The sequence below is a fragment of the Silurus aristotelis genome (genome assembly GCF_946808225.1).
Source record: "Silurus aristotelis genome assembly, chromosome: 25".
Lineage (NCBI taxonomy): Eukaryota > Metazoa > Chordata > Actinopteri > Siluriformes > Siluridae > Silurus > Silurus aristotelis.
Genome location: NC_139598.1, coordinates 14,135,929 through 14,158,466, shown reverse-complemented (window position 1 = coordinate 14,158,466; position 22,538 = coordinate 14,135,929). Strand labels below are relative to the sequence as shown.

At 39.0% G+C, this 22,538-nt stretch overlaps 1 protein-coding gene across 2 annotated transcripts in view; it reads right to left on the bottom strand.

Annotated features, from left to right (window-relative positions):
* Positions 1-22,538, bottom strand: part of zfpm2a (zinc finger protein, FOG family member 2a) — a 167,007-nt gene that overhangs the window by 33,237 nt on the left and 111,232 nt on the right. For both annotated transcript variants that reach the window (XM_083529853.1, XM_083529854.1), the window contains exon 5: positions 19,649-19,760. In XM_083529853.1, coding sequence (XP_083385979.1) covers positions 19,649-19,760 — 112 coding nt within the window. The remainder of the gene's footprint in view (positions 1-19,648; positions 19,761-22,538) is intronic.

The following is a 22,538-nucleotide window of genomic DNA, read 5'->3' as shown; positions in this document are numbered from 1 at the left end:
ATGAGAAATAAACTCCGGTCCTTTTCCTAGACCCGTGATCGTTTCTCTGTCTTTTTGACACTAAGGAACACCTAGAGCCTGCCAGGTTATAGAGACATTATTGAGTTATAAAGATGTGTAGCCTTCGTCCCTGTAAACTAGCTGTTACTATAGAAACGGCGACATAAGCGAAGAAATGTGTTAATATAAATAGGAAAACTGGAATCTGTCTTCTGTTGGAGCTGCTGTTATAGTAAATAAGGTGACATCTTTTGACCAATCGGATTTAAGAATTCAAAAGCCAGAGTTGGGCAAAGATGTCATTCAAAATATATTTTTCACTAAAATAACAAATATGATCAAATCTATCAAAATAAACTACAAATCACAGCAGCCACACCATGTATTAAAATAAACTACTGTATTTTAAATAACACTTTTACAAGGGAGCATGAAATGTCTTCGCAAACCTTCCATCAATTAGTCTATTTGATTCGTTCCTTCACCATTTCACTGACTCAGCTGATTGGGTAAACTATGTCTGATAGCAACAGCTTTTCTCTGCCAGGGTCACACAATATATCAGACATATGCAACCAGTTAACAGATCAAATATTCACATACAATATTCCTGTGATCTCCCAGCTGAAGGTTAGTTTTAATGTAACCAACAGTTTAATGTTGAACAGTTTGTGAATGACTCATAATTGTATCCTAATTTATTTACTTGGTGTTTGGTAACGAAGGGCTGCTTCACATCAGCAACACCGACTCCATGACAAACACGTCATTCATAAAAAGACGACTGATGGCACCTGCATTCATAACAACTAGTTTCTAACTAATTCATCATTTAATTGTTAATTATAAATATAATAATATATTATGTGTCAGGCAGTTATTCATGCAATTTAATGCAAAATCATGATCCCACTAAACAGCTACTTCAGTTAGGCTACAATATTCAGCAAACAATATTTATCTATAAGTCATTGAACGCCTATTTGAAAGCTGGCAGCCTGCACATTTCTTACCATCACCACCTTCTTCCATATGGATCAATTTTCTGTTCTGATATCAACAAGTCTGGGCAAAATACTGAGCAGGCACTAATTAGAGCCCACGTTTTTATGTCATCATGTAAAACTTCTTACAACGTAATTTACAGTATTTTAAAACTACACAAATACAAAACACAAAAGTATTTCGATACAAGATACGGAAGCCATTTTCAGCAACCCTGTCAAATACAAATGACAAAATCCTATTTTATATCTGAATATATGTCAGAAATTCTGCCCATCCCTGTCAACGGCAGTACGTTATACAGAGCAAATGTAAAAGGTGCTGAACATAAATGGGAGTGTCACAAGTCAAACATTGAATTTGACACTTCAAAATCTAGAAGAAACATCTTCCTAGAAGAGAGAAGGTTATTATAAGAGGAAATGTGGAATGGGATGTTAAAAAGCACATCTTATTTGATCTTAGGATGATGTGGCAGTCAAACGTAGTATTATTTGCTCCATGCTCTATTTGCAAATCCATGCGCAACCGTGGCCCCGCTGCCACACTAACCAGGCATAACTTTATGACCACCTGCCTAATATTGTGTTGGTCCCCCATTGCTGCCAAAACAGTCGTGACCCATCGGGCATTCACAACATTAACTTATTCAGCAGTGTGAACTACAGGAGGTCGTCTGTTGGATCGGACCACACAGATCAGCCTTCGCTCACCACGTGCATCAATGTGTCACCACTGTTCCATCCTTGGAGCACTTGTGAAAGATACTGACCTCAGCAAATCAGTAACAGCCCAGAAGAGCTGCAGTTTTGGAGATGTTCTGACCCAGACGTCTAGACGTCACAATTTGTCTCTTGTGAAACTCACTCAAATCCTTACGCTCACCCGTTTTTCCTGCTTCTAACACGTCAACTTTGAGGAGAAAATGTTCACCAACTAACAGGTGCCATGATGAAGATTATAATCAGTGTTATTTACTTCACCGGTCGTAAAGTTATAACGTCATAACGTTACGCCTAATTGGTGTACATAGAGTGCGGTACTCTAAATTGCTCTGTTTTGCTAAATTATGTACTGCAATTTGTCAAATTATTAACGTTACAGTATAATACCCACACTGTTCACCATTCTTTAAGAATCCTGGCCATGTCTCGAGTTACGATGTTTTCGAGTTTCGATTCAGCACAACAGACTGGCACTATAAATACTGCAGAAGCCCACCAAATCACCAAAACAGCAGATTCGCTGTGTAGAGAAAAGGTTTGGAGTTCAGCCTAAGTGCCGGCTCTGCACAGTAAGTGTGGAGGATGGAGCGTAGAGATGAAAGAGAGCTCCAAATCCGAGGTTATCGCTCATAATTAGAATTGTATGAAAGCTAACTCCGTTCCCTTCTGCGAGATAATTGCGGTCCGTCATTCCTAATTTGGTTACAGACTTGAAAAAATACCCCTTTCTTATTAATTCTCTTGATTAGTTTGCAATCTTTGCGTTGACAGGATGCCTTTCTCTCTCTCTCTCTCTCTCTCTCTCTCTCTCTCTCTCTCTCTCTCTCTCTCTCTCTCTCTCTCTCACTCTTGTCCACCAGGCGGCCTGCTTGCCTTCTCAATCGCCCGTTTTGTTTTTCCCTTTAATGAACAGTCGGATTCTTTTATTTCCCTACAAGTGCAGGATTTGCCTTATCAACCCCACTCCCTTTGAGGGTTGCCAATTGGTTTTATCCATGCATGTATCGCTTCTTCGTCTCTCTCTCTCTCTTTCCTACCCTCTCCCCCTCCCTGCACAAAAGAGAAAAGAAGCACTCCGTCAACAAGCCTCTCCGTGGCGCAGGAGAGATTAAAAACCTCGACATCACCTAGCTTCCAGCGCTACTCCCAACAGGTTTGTGTAAAACTCAATTAAACGTGTCCCCGCTGAATTCCACATTACACTACATTAAGCAGAATTTCTCTGAGCATGATGGCGCCGCTTCACAGCCCCGACACGCATCGAGGACGTTTTTTTCGAGACTTCTTCCTAAGTGACAAACCAAGACATCTTTCGGGAAAAAAACAAAAGTTGAGAGAGAGTCAGCGAGTCCCAATTGATCGGTGTGTGTTAACACCAGCGACCTGAGGGTACTTAATGGCTAATGCTGGCTAATTGGTGGTTAGCGGCCCCTTTGGCAATTAAAGGTAAATATAATCAAATGGTCTCCCGTGTGGAGAATGTGGGCTTAAGCCTTAATCAGGTGAAACGGACAATACTAACATCTGTCATATGGGAGCGGTCGCAGCCATGAGAGCGATGCTGCTACATGATGCTACATTTGCTCTTGAAAATCGAAAACAAAAGTCAGTAGTAGAAACAATAAGAAGTACACAGACTTCTTTCATTGCCAGTTTGTTCCAAAGTGAATGAAATATTGTATATTGTGAAAAAACCTATATTTAATATAATAAATGTGTCCAATTAAATGTAAATAAATGTCCAATTTTACAGCACATTTTTAAAATATTTTAAATGCCACACTAAATTTATATTAAATATTGAGATATGTTTTACATATATGAAATATTGCAATTAATATATTTAAAATATTGTGACAGATTTTTTTTTATATATGAAATATTATAATAAATATATCTTAAATATTAAGACATTTTAAATATATAAAATATTGCAATACATATATTTTAACATGTTAAATATTACAGTAAATATATCTTAAATATTAAGATCTATTTTAAATATCAAATATTGCAATAAAAATATATTTCAAATATTGCAGTAAATTTATTTTAAATATATCAAATATTGCAATAAATACACCTTCAATATCAAATTAAGTACATATCTTAAATATTGCATTAAATAAATTGATATCCAATAAAAAAAAAAGGTTTTTAGAAGATCTCTAAACTCTACACTATCTATTTTTATAAACCATTATCAGTCAAATTGTTGTAAATATACTATATTTAGCTTCTCAATAAAAATGTTCTGGCGAGGTTTCAGGGAAAAAAAGGCCATAACCCGCATGTACGCATGGAGACATTAGACACAGAGGAAAAGCTTTTCCCAGCCAACGCTCTACAACATTTACAACCATGAAATAATATCCATTTCTTATTCATTCATCCTGATTTAATGGATAAAATCCACTTAAAGCATCGCCCCCCCCCATCGGTGCTGACACAGCCAAAAAAAAATTCAAATAAAATACAAAAAAAAAACGCAGATAAGATGAAAAAAATGAGGCCAAACTGATGACACTGAGAAAAAGTGCAATTAATAGTATTATTAGAATGTATAATGTGTTCTATCTAATTCGCGTCTAACTGCCTTTCCAACCCGGAGAGATAAGTGTTTTAAACACACTCTTCATCTTTCAAATGAAGTCAGGCCTGTTATTTTTGGATCGAAAGAAGGAGCTGATCTCGCCGAACTCGGCATCGGGCTCCCCACTTCTGCTTGTCATTCTTATCTATTGAGAGAGAGAGGGAGACAGAGGGTGAGAGAGAGAGAGAGAGTGAGAGAGAGAGAGAGAGAGAGAGGGTGAGAGAGCGAGAGAGAGAGAGAGAGAGAGAGAGAGGGAGGGAGAGAGAGAGAGAGAGAGAGAGAGAGAGAGAGAGAGAGAGAGAGGGTGTGTGAGAGAGAGAGAGAGAGAGAGAGAGAGAGAGAGAGAGGGAGGGAGAGAGAGAGAGAGAGAGAGAGAGAGAGGGAGACAGAGGGTGAGAGAGAGCAAGAGAGAGAGAGAGAGAGAGAGAAAGGGAGAGAGTGGTTGTTCCTCCTGGAATGCAAGAGCAGCTTTGAACCTTCTCTGCATAACCAGTAGGCGTTCCATGACACACTCATTCTGTGATAATATAAAACGCACACACACACACACACACACACACACACACACGCTTGTGTACTCCCAGGCTGGGCAGCGACCCAACACTCCTTCATGTCTAGAGAGTTTCCTCTCCTGTATGGCCTGGGATGGGTCAGAAAACTCAGATCTACCCACACTGATACAGGCTGGGTGAAGGTCAGGTTGTACACACACACACACACACACACGCACACACACACACACACACACACACACACACACACACACACACACACACACACCATCCCTGCTAACCTCACTATAGTTGTATAATACACACTTTAAATAGAAAGCTAATGGCTTATCGGTCTGAAAGCTTCTCCAGAATGTTCCACAGGAGTGTGTTAATAAACCACACAGCAGGCACGAGTGTTTATGTAACGCACGATGTACCTACGCAGATCTGTAAATGGGTGTAGCCGATGTCCCCCTTTGTCCAAGTTAAGGAGGCGTGGCCTATGTGTCATATTCTAATAAAGGGGGTTTTGCCACTGTGGCACATTCCAGTGAGTGAGGTGTGGCCTTCTGTGTGCCACCTACAATCTCTGATGTATGTTGTAATCAGAATCGCTGTTGTTTAATGAAGGAGGTGTGGTCTCCGTGCCACATTATAATAAAGAAAATGTGGTCTCTGTGCCACATTATAATGAAGGAGGTGTGGTCTCTGTGTCGCACTATAATAAAGGAGGTGTGGTCTCTGTGCTCACTAAAATGAATGAGGTGTGGTCTCTGTGCTCACTGTAATGAAGGATGTGTGGTCATTGTTCTCACTATAAAGGAGGTGTGGTCTCTGTGCTCACTATAATGAAGGAGGTGTGGTCATTGTTCTCACTATAAGGGAGGTGTGGTCTCTGTGCTCACTATAATGAAGGAGGTGTGGTCATTGTTCTCACTATAAGGGAGGTGTGGTCTCTGTGCTCACTATAATGAAGGAGGTGTGGTCTCTGTGCGCACTATAATGAAGGAGGTGTGGTCTCTGTGCTCACTATAATGAAGGAGGTGTGGTCTCTGTGCTCACTATAATGAAGGAGGTGTGGTCTCTGTGCTTACTATAATGAAGGAGGTGTGGTCTCTGTGCTCACTATAATGAAGGAGGTGTGGTCTCTGTGCTCACTATAATGAAGGAGGTGTGGTCTCTGTGGTTACTATAATAAAGGAGGTGGTCTCTGTGCTCACTATAATGAAGGAGGTGTGGTCTCTGTGCTCACTATAATGAAGGAGGTGTGGTCTCTGTGCTCACCATAATGAAGGTGTGGTCTCTGTGCTCACTATAATGAAGGTGTGGTCTCTGTGCTCACTATAATGAAGGAGGTGTGGTCTCTGTGCCTAAACTGGTGCAAAGCTTCTACTCGCACAATATTAACTCATATAATTATAACTTTAGCGTAATTGTTTTATCATTATTAAATGATGTTCATACTTTTGAAAGCCAAATCTTTTCATGAGCTGAAAATTTATGTGACAGCAAAACAAAATTACAACATTAATTAAGTCACTTACAACCTCTTGATTAAGAGCCAATAGACTTTCTGTGACTTTAAATTCACCGAGGTCTGCAAGTTTCAGCTCAACCGCAGGCCGAATGTTTGCGTGACATATGGCTATAAAAAAACGAGTCATTAAAAAAATAAATAAATAAACCTACCAGTACATTAAAGCTTTTCCGATGTCGATGCCCCCCTCAACTTTGCAGCCTCTCTTGGCAGAAAATCGCCGTTAATCTGTTTCCCAGAGAGCAGAATTGGCCTCCTTCATGACCACTTTGTGAAGCTGGTCCCTCTTTGAATAATTCATGGCGGAAGAGCCACAGGCGAACACACACCCTGGCCTTCTGAGGTACTGAAATAGCTTAGCTATGAGAAATCCATCAGTGAATATAACACGTATGAGGGCCCAACTTCAGCTTACCATCGAAACCGGCGTTTCAGGCTTCAAGCCTCTAATTCAATTACGTCGTAGAAAGCGAAGGAGTGTTCAGCCTGCCTTCTACAACCACCTTCGTGTACACCGAGCTGTAATTAACTCCTCCCTCTCCACCCCAGTTTTAAAGTTCTGATCGTCATTTGTATCGATTTAGGTGTTGGGGTGCATTTCGGAGGGCATCAATGATTGATTTTTATTTATTTTTTGCTCTGCTGTGAATAGGTTCATGTTGCCATGAACTTGTTTTTCACTCTGACTATTTGGGCTAGCACGACCCTTTCTCAGTACGACTCAAAAAAATTGGAATCGCTGTGCCTTATATAGATATGAATGAGAATGTTGTCATTTTTCTTTCTTCTGCTGACATATGCTGATGCTGATGAGCCTGGCTCGTTGACCAAAATACGTACAGTGCGTAAGGTGACCCCAATCACAAGTATGCACATGTAAACACAAAAACAACACGAAACTCCAGAGACCAGAGGAGATATTTCATGTGCTTACTTTCTACCCAACACATGTCATGAAATATTACTTGGACATCATCTGTCTTTTTCGTCAGAGAAACAAAACAAAGAAACCAAAAAAAAGCACGACCTCAGACATGAAGCATTGATAATTCACTAACAATCCTCCCCCCCTTCCTCCAACATATCTTTTTTTCTTCTCTCCGTTTGGCCCTGGTTTCACCTTGTTGAGCCGTTGCCCTTCCATTAAAGGTAGCGCCGGCTGCCAACTCGCTCCCAGCTTTCTCCGATTTGTCAGTCATGAAAGGAAAGCGGCTGGATGATAAATCTTATTTTGCCAGCTAAGGGCTTCTATCTCACTGGGTGAAGAAGGAAGAAAAAAAAATAAAAATCCCGGGCCAAAAACACTTGCTGTTGCGCGTTCGGGAGCGCCGGATTTAAGCCTTGTCCGCTCTGATCAAACCAGGATTTATGGGAGCATCATAACTCCCGACAACACCCAGCAGCTTATTAATTTTATATATTTCTGTCTGTTCCCTGATATTTCCAGCCCTGACAGTCACTCAAGATAAGCCAAAAGCTCTCTGACAGGATAGAGTGTATATATATTTTTCACTGCTCCCTCCCTCTCGCTTTCGCTCTCACACTTTCTTTTTACTGAACAGGTTTTAGCTGAAACCTTGAGAGTGCCTTGGGGTGGTTTGATTTGTCGTCATCTATTTTTTTGTCTTTGCAAACCTATTTTCAATCAACTTGAGCCCTAAAGAGTGGACAAGCTTTCTGATATATATATATATATATATATATATATATATATATATATATATATATATATATATATATATATATATATATATATATATATATATATATTACATTCATGAATCATGTCAGAATCACCAACAAAATGTGATCGTTCATGTCGTGCATGCATTTAAGCCGAAATCACTCATTATTAACACCACAGTATATATCCGGTGGTCACTTTTTTTTTTTCTTGATTCATGCTTATAGTCCGTTTTTAAGCATGACTTATGGTATACCATCTGCGCAGCACTGATTACGATCTCTTGTTATTTGGAAATGTGCTGCAAAATATAGAAAATGACCTTATTTATGAAAAACAGACTCTAAGGGAAGACATGCATTTTCCCCTTTTATGCATAGGAACCACAATGAAAGGATTGAAAATCCATAATTTCAAGAACGATTTTTGTAAAATATAAAATTTCAATCAGCTCCACAGAACTTGTCAAAACAATATCTTGATTTTCTTCGCATTGCTCTTTAGACTATTTGCAATTTGCAAAAAATGCTTTAAAAAAAAAAAATTTAATTAAATTTGTTCTTAAATATTGCTGTATTATGTTTACTATGAAAATATATATATATATATATATATATGTGTGTGTGTGTGTGTGTGTGTGTGTGTGTGTGTGTGTGTGTGTGTGTGTGTGTGTGTGTGTGTATATTTTTTTTATTTTTTCATGTAAATTACTTTTAAGCTTCTGTTCTGTACAATTTCTTTCTGCCTCGGAAATGAGCTTTATCTTAAGCACGCCCAGTAGTGCCAGTGATGCTTAGCTTAACTCAGTCAATTCCATTTAGTCTTGTGTATATATTTAACTGTATACACATTCGCACACTTTTGATCCCAAATGAGCAAATCAGGTGCAACATCCGCAAGGAATTCATTCAGAGGCATCAGACTCAAAATGAAAATCCGACATCGGATCAATTTGATAACAAATCATTAGTTTGCAGGTGGAGACATGAAGGCAAACAGGACAACAATGTACCGATGTGTGAATAGTCCTGTGATGAGCACAAGACAGTCTTTGTGATTACAGCAGCAGCTCTTTAGAAGCAATCCACATTGAGATTATTTTGTATTGGACAGAAAAATCTGTGCAAATCTCAGGAAGTGCAAATATGTAGATTCATGAAATGGGCGGAGCCTTGTTGCTGAAGTTTTAAATCGCATTTATGACCTCGTATGCAGCGGAAAAACGGCCGTTAAAGTTTCATGCATGTCAATGCGACTCTTGGTGATTCCTTAGACACATCACCGCTCATCTGTTCATTTTCACGGCCCTCAATAAGCCGCGATGACCTCTGGCATGTTAAGTTTATGAGCGCATTATAGCAACCTCATGGTGCGGTTTACAGAGCCCAGACAGATAGTGACACATCATTTCTTGCTCTGTCACTCTCTTTCCCTCTCTTACACAAAATAACACACTATTATTTACAATATAAAACACACACACACACACACTTCACACTTCAGTATGGAGTCCTCATGTTGCTTCCGTGTCTTCCTTAGCACCTGGAAAAGAAGACCTAGTGTAGACCGTGAAAAGGAAAAAGAAGTGGCAGTATACAGATAGTATACCATCCCTCTCTGTATACATGCACACACATCCAAGGATGGATGGCGCTGTCTAGACAAACAGACGCACTCTGTCATCCTGTTCCGTGTACCTACAGCAAGGCTGTACGCCATGTCCCGTCACACCTCCTCAGAGAGGTCACAAGTGTGTGTCTTTCTCTTTTCCTCTCTCTTCTACACACCGGTAAAGACACGGCGTCCTGAAAGCATAATCACCGCTGCTGGTGTGATACAGATCCGGTCTGAACCCTTCTGTCATCTGTAATTAAACCTAAAATCCAATTTTGAACACAAACACAAATGTACACTATGATAAAAAGATATTGGTCCAGACTGGTGTATTGTAGGAGAGACAAAATATAATAAAATCATCCATCAAAAAAACAATGGTGGATGAAACCTATAGGGCAGCAGAAGATCAGGAAGCAGATCATGCTATAATTTTTTTTATTTTTGTAATAAAAAAAAATGCATCAAACCTAAATAAGATTAATGATATCTATAGTGTCTGAGAAACACAGTGCATTTCCCATATGTAGTTTACATTTTTATGTATTTGTATTGTTTTTTTTTCCCCCCTGAGAAAAAATGCAACACAAACATTATTACATCATAACATCAAGGAACCAATCAGTAAACAATGGTGGATGAAACCTACAGGGAAGCAGTAGATCACGAAGCAGAGTATGCTATCTGTTTCTACTGATTTATTTGTACACAATAAATATTAATAAAATATATCATAGCGTCTGAGAAACAAAGTGCATCTCCTAAACGTTCAGACCACATAAAGTTAAAATTATTAATACATTTATATGCATTTGCATTTTTTTTCCACTAGCATTATACATCATAATATCTAAGAGCCAATCAGGATCTACATGCAAATTAGGAAACCTAAAAAAAAAATACAAGTGTCCTCCTGTTTTACAGGGAAAGAGGGCAGAGATCTAAACAAAAAAAATCTATAAAAAAAAAATGTATATATATAAATAAATAAATAAAAAATTTCCCCCTTAGCATCTAGATTTACTGTTGGAATTTTTTTTTGGAGAAAATTTTAACTCCAGAACTGTAAAAATGATTTTGAAGTGCAGGTAATATAAACAATTTGACACAATGGCAGGAAGTTTTTCCTGGTCAATGTCACCACTGACTCGCTTATTAGGGTATACTCTTATAGGGACTAATTTATGCCACTAAAATTAATGTTTGCATTCTATTTAATTCTGTAAAGCTGCTTGGGGACAATGAAAAAATGCTAAAAGTACTAAACAAATACAAATAAACTGGACTAAAAATTCTTGAAAGAATTCTTGTTGCCTTTTTTGACTATTTAGTATTAAAATAAAAGCTTTTGTATTGACACATTGCTTTTTTTTTTTTTTGGAAACCCATAATAATGGCTTAATTATATCATGACTTTACCCTCTTTTAAACAAATCCAGACTTATTTCAGATACATTTTGTAGACGATCTGATGATTACAAATGTGATTTTTAAGAAATAAACACAGCTTACCTGTAAGCCCTTTCAGAAACCAAACCTTCGTATTGAATCAATTTTATATACTCTAAATACGCATCGGTCTCAAAGTGCTATCAAAAACGGCACATAATCACGTTAGCTTTCACAGATTAATTATTTATTCGAAATTCTCTCTCCATCGTGGGCGCCGTGGGGAGTGAAAATCGACCAGTCGGGGAGGCAAAAAAGATCCCAAATCCACTTATCCTGATCTGCAAATATGCTGGGAGATAACCACCATAATGCATTTAAAAAAAAAAAAAAAAAAAGAATAAAAAAAAAAAAAGAATGAGTCACAGAAGAAGAACGTGGGCGGATTTTCCTGATTTAGAGTCGCTATCTTCGGTCTTTAAACACACAATTGCATGTAGAACTAAAGTGTGAAAAATGACTAAATGTTAGAAAGATACAGTAGCGTCACGTGTAAGACAGAATTAAAACGAAACGATTAGGACATTCGGGGGAAGAAAAAAAAGGAAAGACGAGTCTCTTATATAAGTCCTTAAGAGCTAAAGAAAAGGACTGATATGTATTTCGCAGTTTGCTGATCTATTAGCCATTACCAGAACGTTTGTACGGGGGTGGACATGCTTTTATATGTGTGTGTCTGTGTGTGTGTGTGTGTGTGTGCGGTTAAAAGCTCCTGCTCCCACATTGACACAGAGTGTGCCAATCGATACACAAGCATTTCTCACCATCGATTATATAATTATGCTGGGTTAAATCATCGCGCCCATGCAGGCCTTTAAAGGATGGACTCCACTTTCCATATTCACACACACACACACACACACACACACACACACACACACACACACACACACACACACACACACACACACACACACACACACAAAGCTGTGGCACTCCAGGTTGCAGGTACTTCACATGGCTGATTAGGATGCCGCTGGGGTGCTTTACATCACTCTTATTAGCCCCTGTGCTACACAATAGGATCATAATTAATGGCAGCAGCAGGACCCTGCTTGATCTTTACACTACTCTCTCTCTCTTTCTCATTCTCTCTCTCTCTCTCTCTCTCTCTCTCTCTCTCTCTCTCTCTCTCTCTCTCTCTCTCTGTCTCTCTGTCTCTCTCTCTTAATAGGCTTTATAGCAGTAACCATAGGGGAAAAAAAACACATAAGGCACTTGCACACCCGTATTATTAGAGCGACAGCACATTTTTTAACTTGGGTTCAAAATAAAACAGTTCAAATACCTACATAAGAACGACTTTGACGTTTTTAATTTCCATAAAACCGATTTAGTCTTGACAGTAAAAACCCCTTGCACTTATTGATTTGTAAGACTCATACTCATATCATTAATGTGTTGCACTGTATCTGATATATCATTGTCTAATGTATAAGACAGCACAAAATAATGTAAACATACAGTATTTTCCTTTTAACCTCAGTAAGTGATATAGAGTGCTGCAGGTCTATATGTGTGAGAATTTAAGTGCTGGATCTTTTAAAATTGGAACACAAAATGTAAGTAAATGCAAAATAAATACAAATAAACTTCAAATAACTTTTGAATAAAAAAAGCAACATTCAGGCTAATGAAAGAATTTATATTTTAAATGACTACTAGTCATGGCTGTAAATATGCACACAGATTTTAGCTTAAGTTGCTCCAGAGTTGAAGTTGTAGCTACAAATTTCTAAAACAATAAGCATAGAGCAGGGCTGAAAGAAAATTTGTACAAATCGTAGCTACAAATTTCCAAATCAATGGACATAAAGCTCAAAGAAAATGTAAAGTTGTAGCTACAAATTCCCAAATCAATGAACAAAGTTTAAAGGAAGTTTCAAGTTGTAGCTACACATTTCCAAATCAATGTACAATAAGATCAAAGAAAATGTAAAGTTGTAGCTACAAATTTCTAAAACAATGGACATTTCTGCAAGCTGTAGCTACAAACTGTCAAAGGTTTGCACATAATGTGAGATAGAGAAAAAAAAATGACAAGTTGTAGATACAGTTGTGCATGCCATGGCAACAGATCATAAAAACTATGCACTATGTGAGCTGAAGAAAAAAAAAAATAGAATGAGGCTACACTTTGTAACTACAAGCTACAATCTCTAGAACCTGCAAGGCACTTTTTCTACATGCTGTAGCTAATAATTGTCAAGACTCTGAACATTCTGTATAGTGAGGTGATGCAGATTCTTTTATGAGAAGTTGCAGCTGTAACTTGTTACAATTATGCAAATATAGCATTTCTGATAGAAATTTTCAAAACTCTATAGCAGGCCATTCAAAATCTTCCAAACCAAGGTAAAGTAAGAAGGAAAAACTTAATGCTATTGTTATTGAACAATAACAATAAGTTATCAGAATCACAGTAACAGAATCACATATGGCAGAAAAAGTCAGATGTCACCCAAATTATTTTGCCCTTGCAGTATATATTATTGTTATTTTATTGTATTACACTACACATCATACTGTACCTTTTAGTCACTGTACAAATGTGGATTGGGATTTTCATAAAAGCCCATAGGAATCTTATATTTAGTTATCCACAAACTTATATATATATATATACAGTGAGGAAAATAAGTATTTGAACACGCTGCTATTTTGCAAGTTCTCCCACTTAGAAATCATGTAGGGGTCTGAAAATGTCATCGTAGGTGCATGTCCACTGTGAGAGACATAATCTAAAAAAAAAAATCCAGAAATCACTATATATGATTTTTAAACTATTTATTTGTATGATACAGCTGCAAATAAGTATTTGAACACCTGTCTATCAGCTAGAATTCTGACCCTCAAAGACCTGTTAGTCCGCCTTTAAAATGTCCACCTCCACTACATTTATTATCCTAAATTAGATGCACCTGTTTGAGGTCGTTAGCTGCATAAAGACACGTGTCCACCCCATACAATCAGTAAGAATCCAACTACTAACATGGCCAAGACCAAAGAGCTGTCCAAAGACACTAGAGACAAAATTGTACACCTCCGCAAGGCTGGAAAGGGCTACGGGGAAATTGCCAAGCAGCTTGGTGAAAAAAGGTCCACTGTTGGAGCAATCATTAGAAAATAGAAGAAGCTAAACATGACTGTCAATCTCCCTCGGACTGGGGCTCCATGCAAGATCTCACCTTGTGGGGTCTCAATGATCCTAAGGAAGGTGAGAAATCAGCCCAGAACTACACGGGAGGAGCTGGTCAATGACCTGAAAAGAGCTGGGACCACCGTTTCCAAGGTTACTGTTGGTAATACACTAAGACGTCATGGTTTGAAATCATGCATGGCACGGAAGGTTCCCCTGCTTAAACCAGCACATGTCCAGGCACGTCTTAAGTTTGCCAATGACCATTTGGATGATCCAGAGGAGTCATGGGAGAAATTCATGTGGTCAGATGAGACCAAAATAAAACTTTGGGGTCATAATTCCACTAAACGTGTTTGGAGGAAGAAGAATGATAAGTACCATCCCAAGAACACCATCCCTACTGTGAAGCATGGAGGTGGTAGCATCTGGTGTTTTTCTGCACATGGGACAGGGCGACTGCACTGTATTAAGGAGAGGATGACCGGGGCCATGTATTGCGAGATTTTGGGGAACAACCTCCTTTCCTCAGTTAGAGCATTGAAGATGAGTCGAGGCTGGGTCTTCCAACATGACAATGACCCGAAGCACACAGCCAGGATAACCAAGGAGTGGCTCTGTAAGTAGCATATCAAGGTTCTGGCGTGGCCTAGCCAGTCTCCAGACCTAAACCCAATAGAGAATCTTTGGCGGGAGCTCAAACTCTGTGTTTCTCAGCGACAGGCCAGAAACCTGACTGATCTAGAGAAGATCTGTGTGGAGGAGTGGGCCAAAATCCCTCCTGCAGTGTGTGCAAACCTGGTGAAAAACTACAGGAAACGTTTGACCTCTGTAATTGCAAACAAAGGCTACTGTATCAAATATTAACATTGACTTTCTCAGGTGTTCAAATACTTATTTGCAGCTGTATCATACAAATAAATAGTTACAAAAAATCATACATTGTGATTTCTGGATTTTTTTTATTTTATTATGTCTCTCACAGTGGACATGCACCTACGATGACAATTTCAGACCCCTCTATGATTCTAATTGGGAGAACTTGCAAAATAGCAGAGTGTTCAAATACTTATTTTCCTCACTGTATATATATAGTGTGTCAGACATAGGACTGTTTTTATTTCAAAAGGTTTGTCCATAGACATTAAAGAAGAGAATCCCTACATAGTGAGTGCACTTTGTAGGGAACTATTGCATAATGTATTTAGTGCAAAAATATAAGAAGTGGGGAGACATTTCCGATTGAGACAGTCACTTCTTAAACACACTACTCTCTCTCTCTCTCTCTCTCTCTCTCTCTCTCTCTCTCTCTCTCTCTCTCTCTCTCTCTCTCTCTCTCTCTCTCTCAAGTCTTCACCACCCCTCCTTCCCTTCCTTTCTGCTCCCTCTCCTCCAGTCACACCAACCCTGACCGAGCGCACTTACCGCCTGGCTCAGCGCAATCAATTATTGTTGCGACAGAATCATTAATAACTTCCTAATGAAAACGATTCTGTTGATCTCTGTTGTGTTTTAATTAAACATAATTACGGCGGCGCTCCGCACTGCGACGGGGACCCCTTCAGGGCACGGCTAAGTTTTAATACACTGATAATGAATTTTTGACATTGTGTTCTGTTGTTTGGTTATTATGCACTCACAGTTCGCCCGGCTTTGCAGATAGCAGATAATAACCCAGGCACCTCCTCGCACTTCGGTACTGTGACGCTCAAAGGGGAGGCTCGGGCGAAAAAAAAAACAATTAAAAACAACCCCACTTCCTTTTTTTTTTGTGTGTTTTTTCTTTCTGTGTTAAACCTGACTTAGATTTTAGATTAGGGCTAAAACTTTTAAATATGAAAATATTTTTTTTTTGTTACAAAATAATAGAAAGCTGTGTTTTTTCCATAATCTGTAACTAAATCTGTATCTAAAATACACACCTATATTTTGTGTGTGTCGGGTGGAATGTCAGAGATCATTGTTGCAGTCGGATGTGAGAATTCAAACTACCTTGAACCTTCATTCTAAACAAGATAGAATCATAATTTTTTACATTAAAATGTATGCCTATTGTCACGTGTCCAACTCCAGAGTGACTTGCAATTATCTGCTTTTTACAATGGAGCAGTTGAGGGTTAAGGGCCTTGCTCAAGGGCCCAACAGTGGCAGCTTGGTTGTTTTGCCATTTGAATTCACAACCAGAGCTTCCGCCTTCCACCCGTCTCTTAGATTTGCTCAAAATATGGTGCTGGAAACGGCATTTTTGCCAGCAGGTAATTTAATACAGACATTGCAATGAAAATAGCTGATGTCAACATATCATTTTGGTTCCAGTTTTTAAATTGTGATTAAAATTGTCTGGTCTAAAGGTGTTCCAAAATTCAACAACACATTAAGGTTTGATTGCCACAAAATTGTAACAATAAATAAAACTGTTAAACACTTTTTGGGGGGTTACAATAAAATTAAAAATGCACAGCGATGTCTACAACGTACAGAGTTTATATTTAGGATTCCTTTAGTTCAATTCAATTAGTTTTATTCAATCCAATTCAATGAATTTAGATTTGTATAGCGCTTTTAAATTGTATAAAATAAAATAAAATTTCAAATGTATAAATTAGTCCCTATACATCGATTCCTTACACATTGATACGTTGATGATGGTGACAGTGACCCGGAAAAACTCCCTGAGATAAAATGAGTACGAAACCTGGCAAGGAACTAGGATCAAAAGGAAATCCGTCCTCATTTGGGTGACAAAAAATGTACAACAAATAATGGTTTCTGTCTGGATTCACACCCAGAACAATCAATACTCATTATGAGTGAGTAGTTAACGTTACAGTAATATCTGATGCTACCACCATCAGGTCTCACTCATCGTTAGTGTTTTTGTGTGTGGAAAAAAAAAAAGGAATGCTACTTGTGTTTTAATTAGACTGGTGCAGGGGAGTGTGTGGGAGCTGAAAGAAGCTGCTGGAGTGTATAGATGGAGTATTATGGCACTTGCTGGTGGATAATGAGTTATGGTGATGAAGTGGAGAGGTTTAGTGCTGCCTGGTTAAAGCCTCAACAAAACGAATGACACCAAATATACTGAGATACAGTAAACACTCGTGTATATATATATATATATATATATATATATATATATATATATATATATATATATATATATATACACACTTGCCCTTCTTCTTTTCCATTTTACAGTCTAACACACTTCCTGTGAATGTAGCACGACCCAATAGCGGACTGGATTTTGCCTGCTTGCTGTAGTTATTAGCCTGCAGTGTTCTATATATAGGTCGAAGCCTGTCCTGGTTGCTTGAAGCAACCCAAAGGGGAATCATTCTCACCCATTTATAATGAATGATGCCACACAGCATGCTGGGAAACATTCATTACCGTGGCCATTTTCAGCATAACCCAGTCTTCAGCTTGTCCTTGGTTATGTATCACTAAACACAGATTATATGCAAGTAAAAAAAATACAAAAAATAAAGTTGTCCCTGAGAGCTGATGTAAGTATGAGCAACAATTGATTCACTGCAACCTGCACTGTGTGTATTCTATACTTCACACACTATATAAGTAGTGGGACACCAGACTATTCCAGGCATTTGTGGTTCTTTTTCTAAACTTTTACCACAAAGTTGGAGGCACACAATTGTAAAGAATGTCTCTGGATGAGGTAGAATTGAATTTTTTTCTTTAATTGAACTAGGAGACCCAAACTTGCGCCTATTGAACACCTTTGGGACAAATCGGTACGCTCACCTCACCTGCATCGGTACCGCATTTACCAACACCCTTGTGTCTGAACAAAAAAATCTTCACAAACGCACTCCGAAATCTAGTGGAACATCTTCCCAAAAGAGTGGAGGTTGTTATAACAGTAAACAGTTGCTAAATGGGATGTTCAAAAAGCACATTTTAATGCACATAACCGACAGAATAGATAGAACTGAAAACGTAAAATAGCCCTTTTTTTTTTGCTTCATATAGTCAGTGTGCTGGCAAAATGAAAAAGATGAAGGGAAAAAAAAAAAGATTATACGTAATCGTCTTTAACAGCTTATCAAAACTTTAATGATTCGGCTGATAAAGAGCACAAAGTTAAGTAGCCGGTTAAGAGGATAACTCCCCCAGTGCAGTCGAGTGATTAGCCGACGAGAACCAGAAGGCTGAAAATCCGTCAGTTGCAAATCTCCGCTTGTTCGCTCCGTCTCAGAGCCGAGTGATTCTTCGCAATTCAACCAACACCATTTATGTACTGGTTTTTATTTATTTATTTATTTACCCCCCCTCTCGAAATGTCACCCATCTTCATCAGACTACTTAGCTGGAGCTTCATGTAAAGCCTTTAAAATCGCAGTGTCAATGTGGCGGCATGTGCAACAATGGAGTGCACCGTGACTCACCCGCATGCTGTATAACACAAATGCGAGGCGACACGGGGCCTCAGATCTCATCGCTGCTCAACTTTTCATATGTTCTGACAGCGCGAGTAGGCTTTGTTTGCCGTGCTGCTCTGACGATATTGAGACGTTCCCGCTGAAGAACATGTAATTCAAGCAGACTGGATGTAAAAAAAAAAAAAAAAAAACAACGAAAAAAAAAAACAATAACTGTTATTCAATCATGTATTTGATTTTTCAGTTATATCACTGTACGGGATCAAGCTGATGTTTTTCGCAAAGATCAAACTTGTGGAGAAATGTTTGTGGACATCTGACCATATGATTTATGTGCTTTCTGAACATCCCATTCCATATTTAGTCCCCATTTGCTCTTATAGTATCCTCCACTCTTCTGAGATGTTTCACTAGATTTTGGAGTGTGTTTGTGGAGATTTGTGCTCATTCATGTGCTAGTAAACTCAGGTACTGATGTAGGCTGGTGTGAGGAGGCCTTGGGTGCAGTCAGTAGGGGTTGAGGTCAGAGCTCTATAGCAGGCCACTCAAGATCTTCCACTTCAACCCATAAAAAGCATATCTTCATTAAGCTGGCTTTATGCATGGTGGAATACATGCTGAAACACTTATGGATCTTCTACTGTAGTTCATTTGAAGGAGAAATATATTGCAAATACCAGAGACATTATTTGTGGTAACAGTTTAGGGGGGCCCAGGAGTGGCAGCTTGGTGTGGATGGTATTTGAACTCATGACCTGTGGATCCAAAGTTCATTGCCTTGACCACTAAGCTACCACCTCCCCTAGTTAGTGTTAGTCACACCCACATTGCACTCATTTGCAAAAATAAATATATTAAAACACAAAAGGAAGGTCTGGGAAGGTACTATATTGTATATATAGTTTTTTTAGTCTTTGTGCTCTGTTTTACATATAAAAAGTAAGTGGTGTGTGTGTGTGTGTGTGTATGTGTGTGTGGGGTGAAGTGATAAACCCAGGATCTTACCTTTGCTGTACACCACACAGTTGTTTTTGTTGTCTTCTGCTCCTTGCCAAGTCACATCCAGCAGCCACCTGGGGCCTGAGCTCAAAACCACTGGGACTGGGCCCTTGCTTTTCTGTAGGAAGAGAGATAACACACACACACACACACACACACACACACACACACACACACACACACACACACACGAACAATACACAAGGAATTAACTCACTTTGAAGGTGATTTGAAAGCACATTATTAGACGCATGATATATAGCTATAAACATGACTGCTTTTTGCAATGCCAGGAATAGAGACAGAAAAAAAAAAGGATCAAGGATGGCATTTCGAGCTCTTTTTTTCCTCCCTGAGACTTTCCAGGGGTCTTTACAGGATGCGCCGGAGCTTTTTAGACGAGCCGAGAATTATGGGAAAAAAATTTTTTTTGAGCGGCGATCCCGGTGTCAGATCTCTCCCGATTAGCCGGCGATCTCGGGTAGCCTGGGAAAATTACGGAAAGAATGCAGATGGCTTTCGGCGGAGGAGAGAAAGCCGGGGTGAACTTTGGGCGCGTTGTCCAATTGCTTATCGGGCTCGGCGAGGCCCGGCGAAGAATTTAAAGAATCGGTCTCCATTTCAAAGGCCGGCGGAGGTTAGGTGCCGTAATGCACCGCCGAGTTATTCTGAACGCGCAATATCGTTTTTCTTCTCGGGGGCACGCGGGAAGCTCGGAGCTCGAAGTTATTTCTCTAAATCAAAAGTAGTGAAATAGGGGGCATTACTCTCCATGTGCCCTGATGTGGACAGAGGGCCACTGCGGCTGCCTGGCTGTTGTATTTATTCTCCACTTGATTTTTATTCAATTTGTATTTTCTTTTTTTTTTTTGCCTCCCCCCCAAATGCCATTTCCACCCTCCACACAAAGGGCAATGAGAGCCTGGAGTACATCAGCGCCGAGCCGCACTGCTGTTACAGTAGCTATTGCTATTACTGGCAGGCAAAATGTCAGGCTTTCTAGGCCATTACTTGCCAACCCTCAGGCTCTCCTTCATTAGAGCGCCGCCGAAATGGTTTCGCTAACAGAAAATGTGGTGGCGTGCTCGGCTCGCTTCGGCCCGTATTTCCATCCGCTCTCGTGAGACACCATTACGATTTGCTAGCAAAAATCTTCTGAATCTACGGAAGAGTTACACAACTTCACTGGATTGCGAATTGTTCCTATTACATCGTCAATGACTACGACAATGTGAATATTTAGAAAATTGTGGACCAAGAATTCTGTCACAAATTTTGTCAACCTAAATTGAATTATATTAGCACACTTAAAAACAAACAAACAAACAAACAAAAACCTATGATTATGAATGTCAAATATGTTCTAGGAACAAGTTCTCACATCATAATAATCATAAACATCTGCTACAGTTGTATTATTGTCAGATTGTCTCCTGGTCTCCGTCACTTAAATATAGTTTTACAAAAACCCAAAACAAACAAACAAAAAAGCACATTTTGAAATAGTTTGGATAAAAAATACAATTATACAGAATATCATTTTATTTATTTATTTATTTTTTACTCAGCAAGGCAGTGGTCGAACCCCGAGGATGAAAAAAGACTAAGAAACAAACAAAACAAAACAAACAAATAAACAAGCAGTGATCCTATTATCAATATCTGTGATGCATGACTTTTGTACATAATCATTACACTCATACTACATGCTAAAAAGAAAAAATATATCATTCAGCTTATACTCAATTTAATACTTTATGACATGTTAATAATGTAATTCATTTCTTAATTTTATATACATATAAATATATGCTATTGGTGGTTCTGGTTAGATGCTAACGGCATTTCATTTCCTCTGTACTTATATGCTGCACAATGACAATGAAGTTAAATCTAATCAAAAATCCAATCCAACTGAATTACTGTTAATGGCAAAAATGTGACCAATCAAATAAGGCAGAATGTTTATGAGAGTTTGTGAATGGTAAACTTTTCATTGGGCTGTATAGGGACAAAACTGGAGATATTGATACTGTCTCTCGCTTCTCCCTGTCAATCCCCAAAACAGCAGCCAATCATAGATGTCAGTGAACTTGTGTGTGTGTGTGGAAGAGGGCTGATAGCTCTTTCGTCCTCCGCCTAATGCAGCGTGAGGTTGCTAGTCTTAAGCTGGTGGGTACGACTTTGCAGGTGACCAACAGGGGGTGGAAACTCAATCTGGTATGGCGTTCCATAAAAATGAAAGACAAGAAAATTGGTGAAACGGATGTGGAGTGTAAACAATTACGCACTAAGAATGTGGTTGAAGCGTTCGAACACTTACAGTAGTAGAGTTAAAGCTTCCCATAACTAGATACCCCTCTATCTGTGTTTGTGTGTAGGTGTATATATGTGTGTGTGTCCAGGCTTCTCTCTCCTCCCCCTCGTCTCAATGTTCTCTCGTTTTTCATCTCGGCTCGGCTGCTGCTCGGCGTGTAAGAGATACAGTGGGCGAAACAGTGAAGTCAGCGGCCCAGTGATTACCAACTGATGCTCCAAATTCGCCGTAAAATGAAAATCAATATTTCCACAAGTCGCTGCGACATGAAAGATAACCTCTATTGATTTTTCCCCGACTTAGGCTTGCGTGATAAGATCGAATATAAATTTTCAGCCGCTCGGATTTGGATCGGAACGCCGTAGCCGGGGCTGACGATAAAGACCCTTTCATATCTGATATATATATATACACACACACACACATACAGTACTTTTCACTTTTCCTCCATTTTTTTTTTTTTCCTCTCCTTTTCTCCCCCTCCCCATCTTGTGCACTGAGCACACTATTTATAATTGGCCCGGTGCGAAAAAAGCAAATCTCCTATCAGGAATAGACTCTAATGTTTTTTTTTTATTA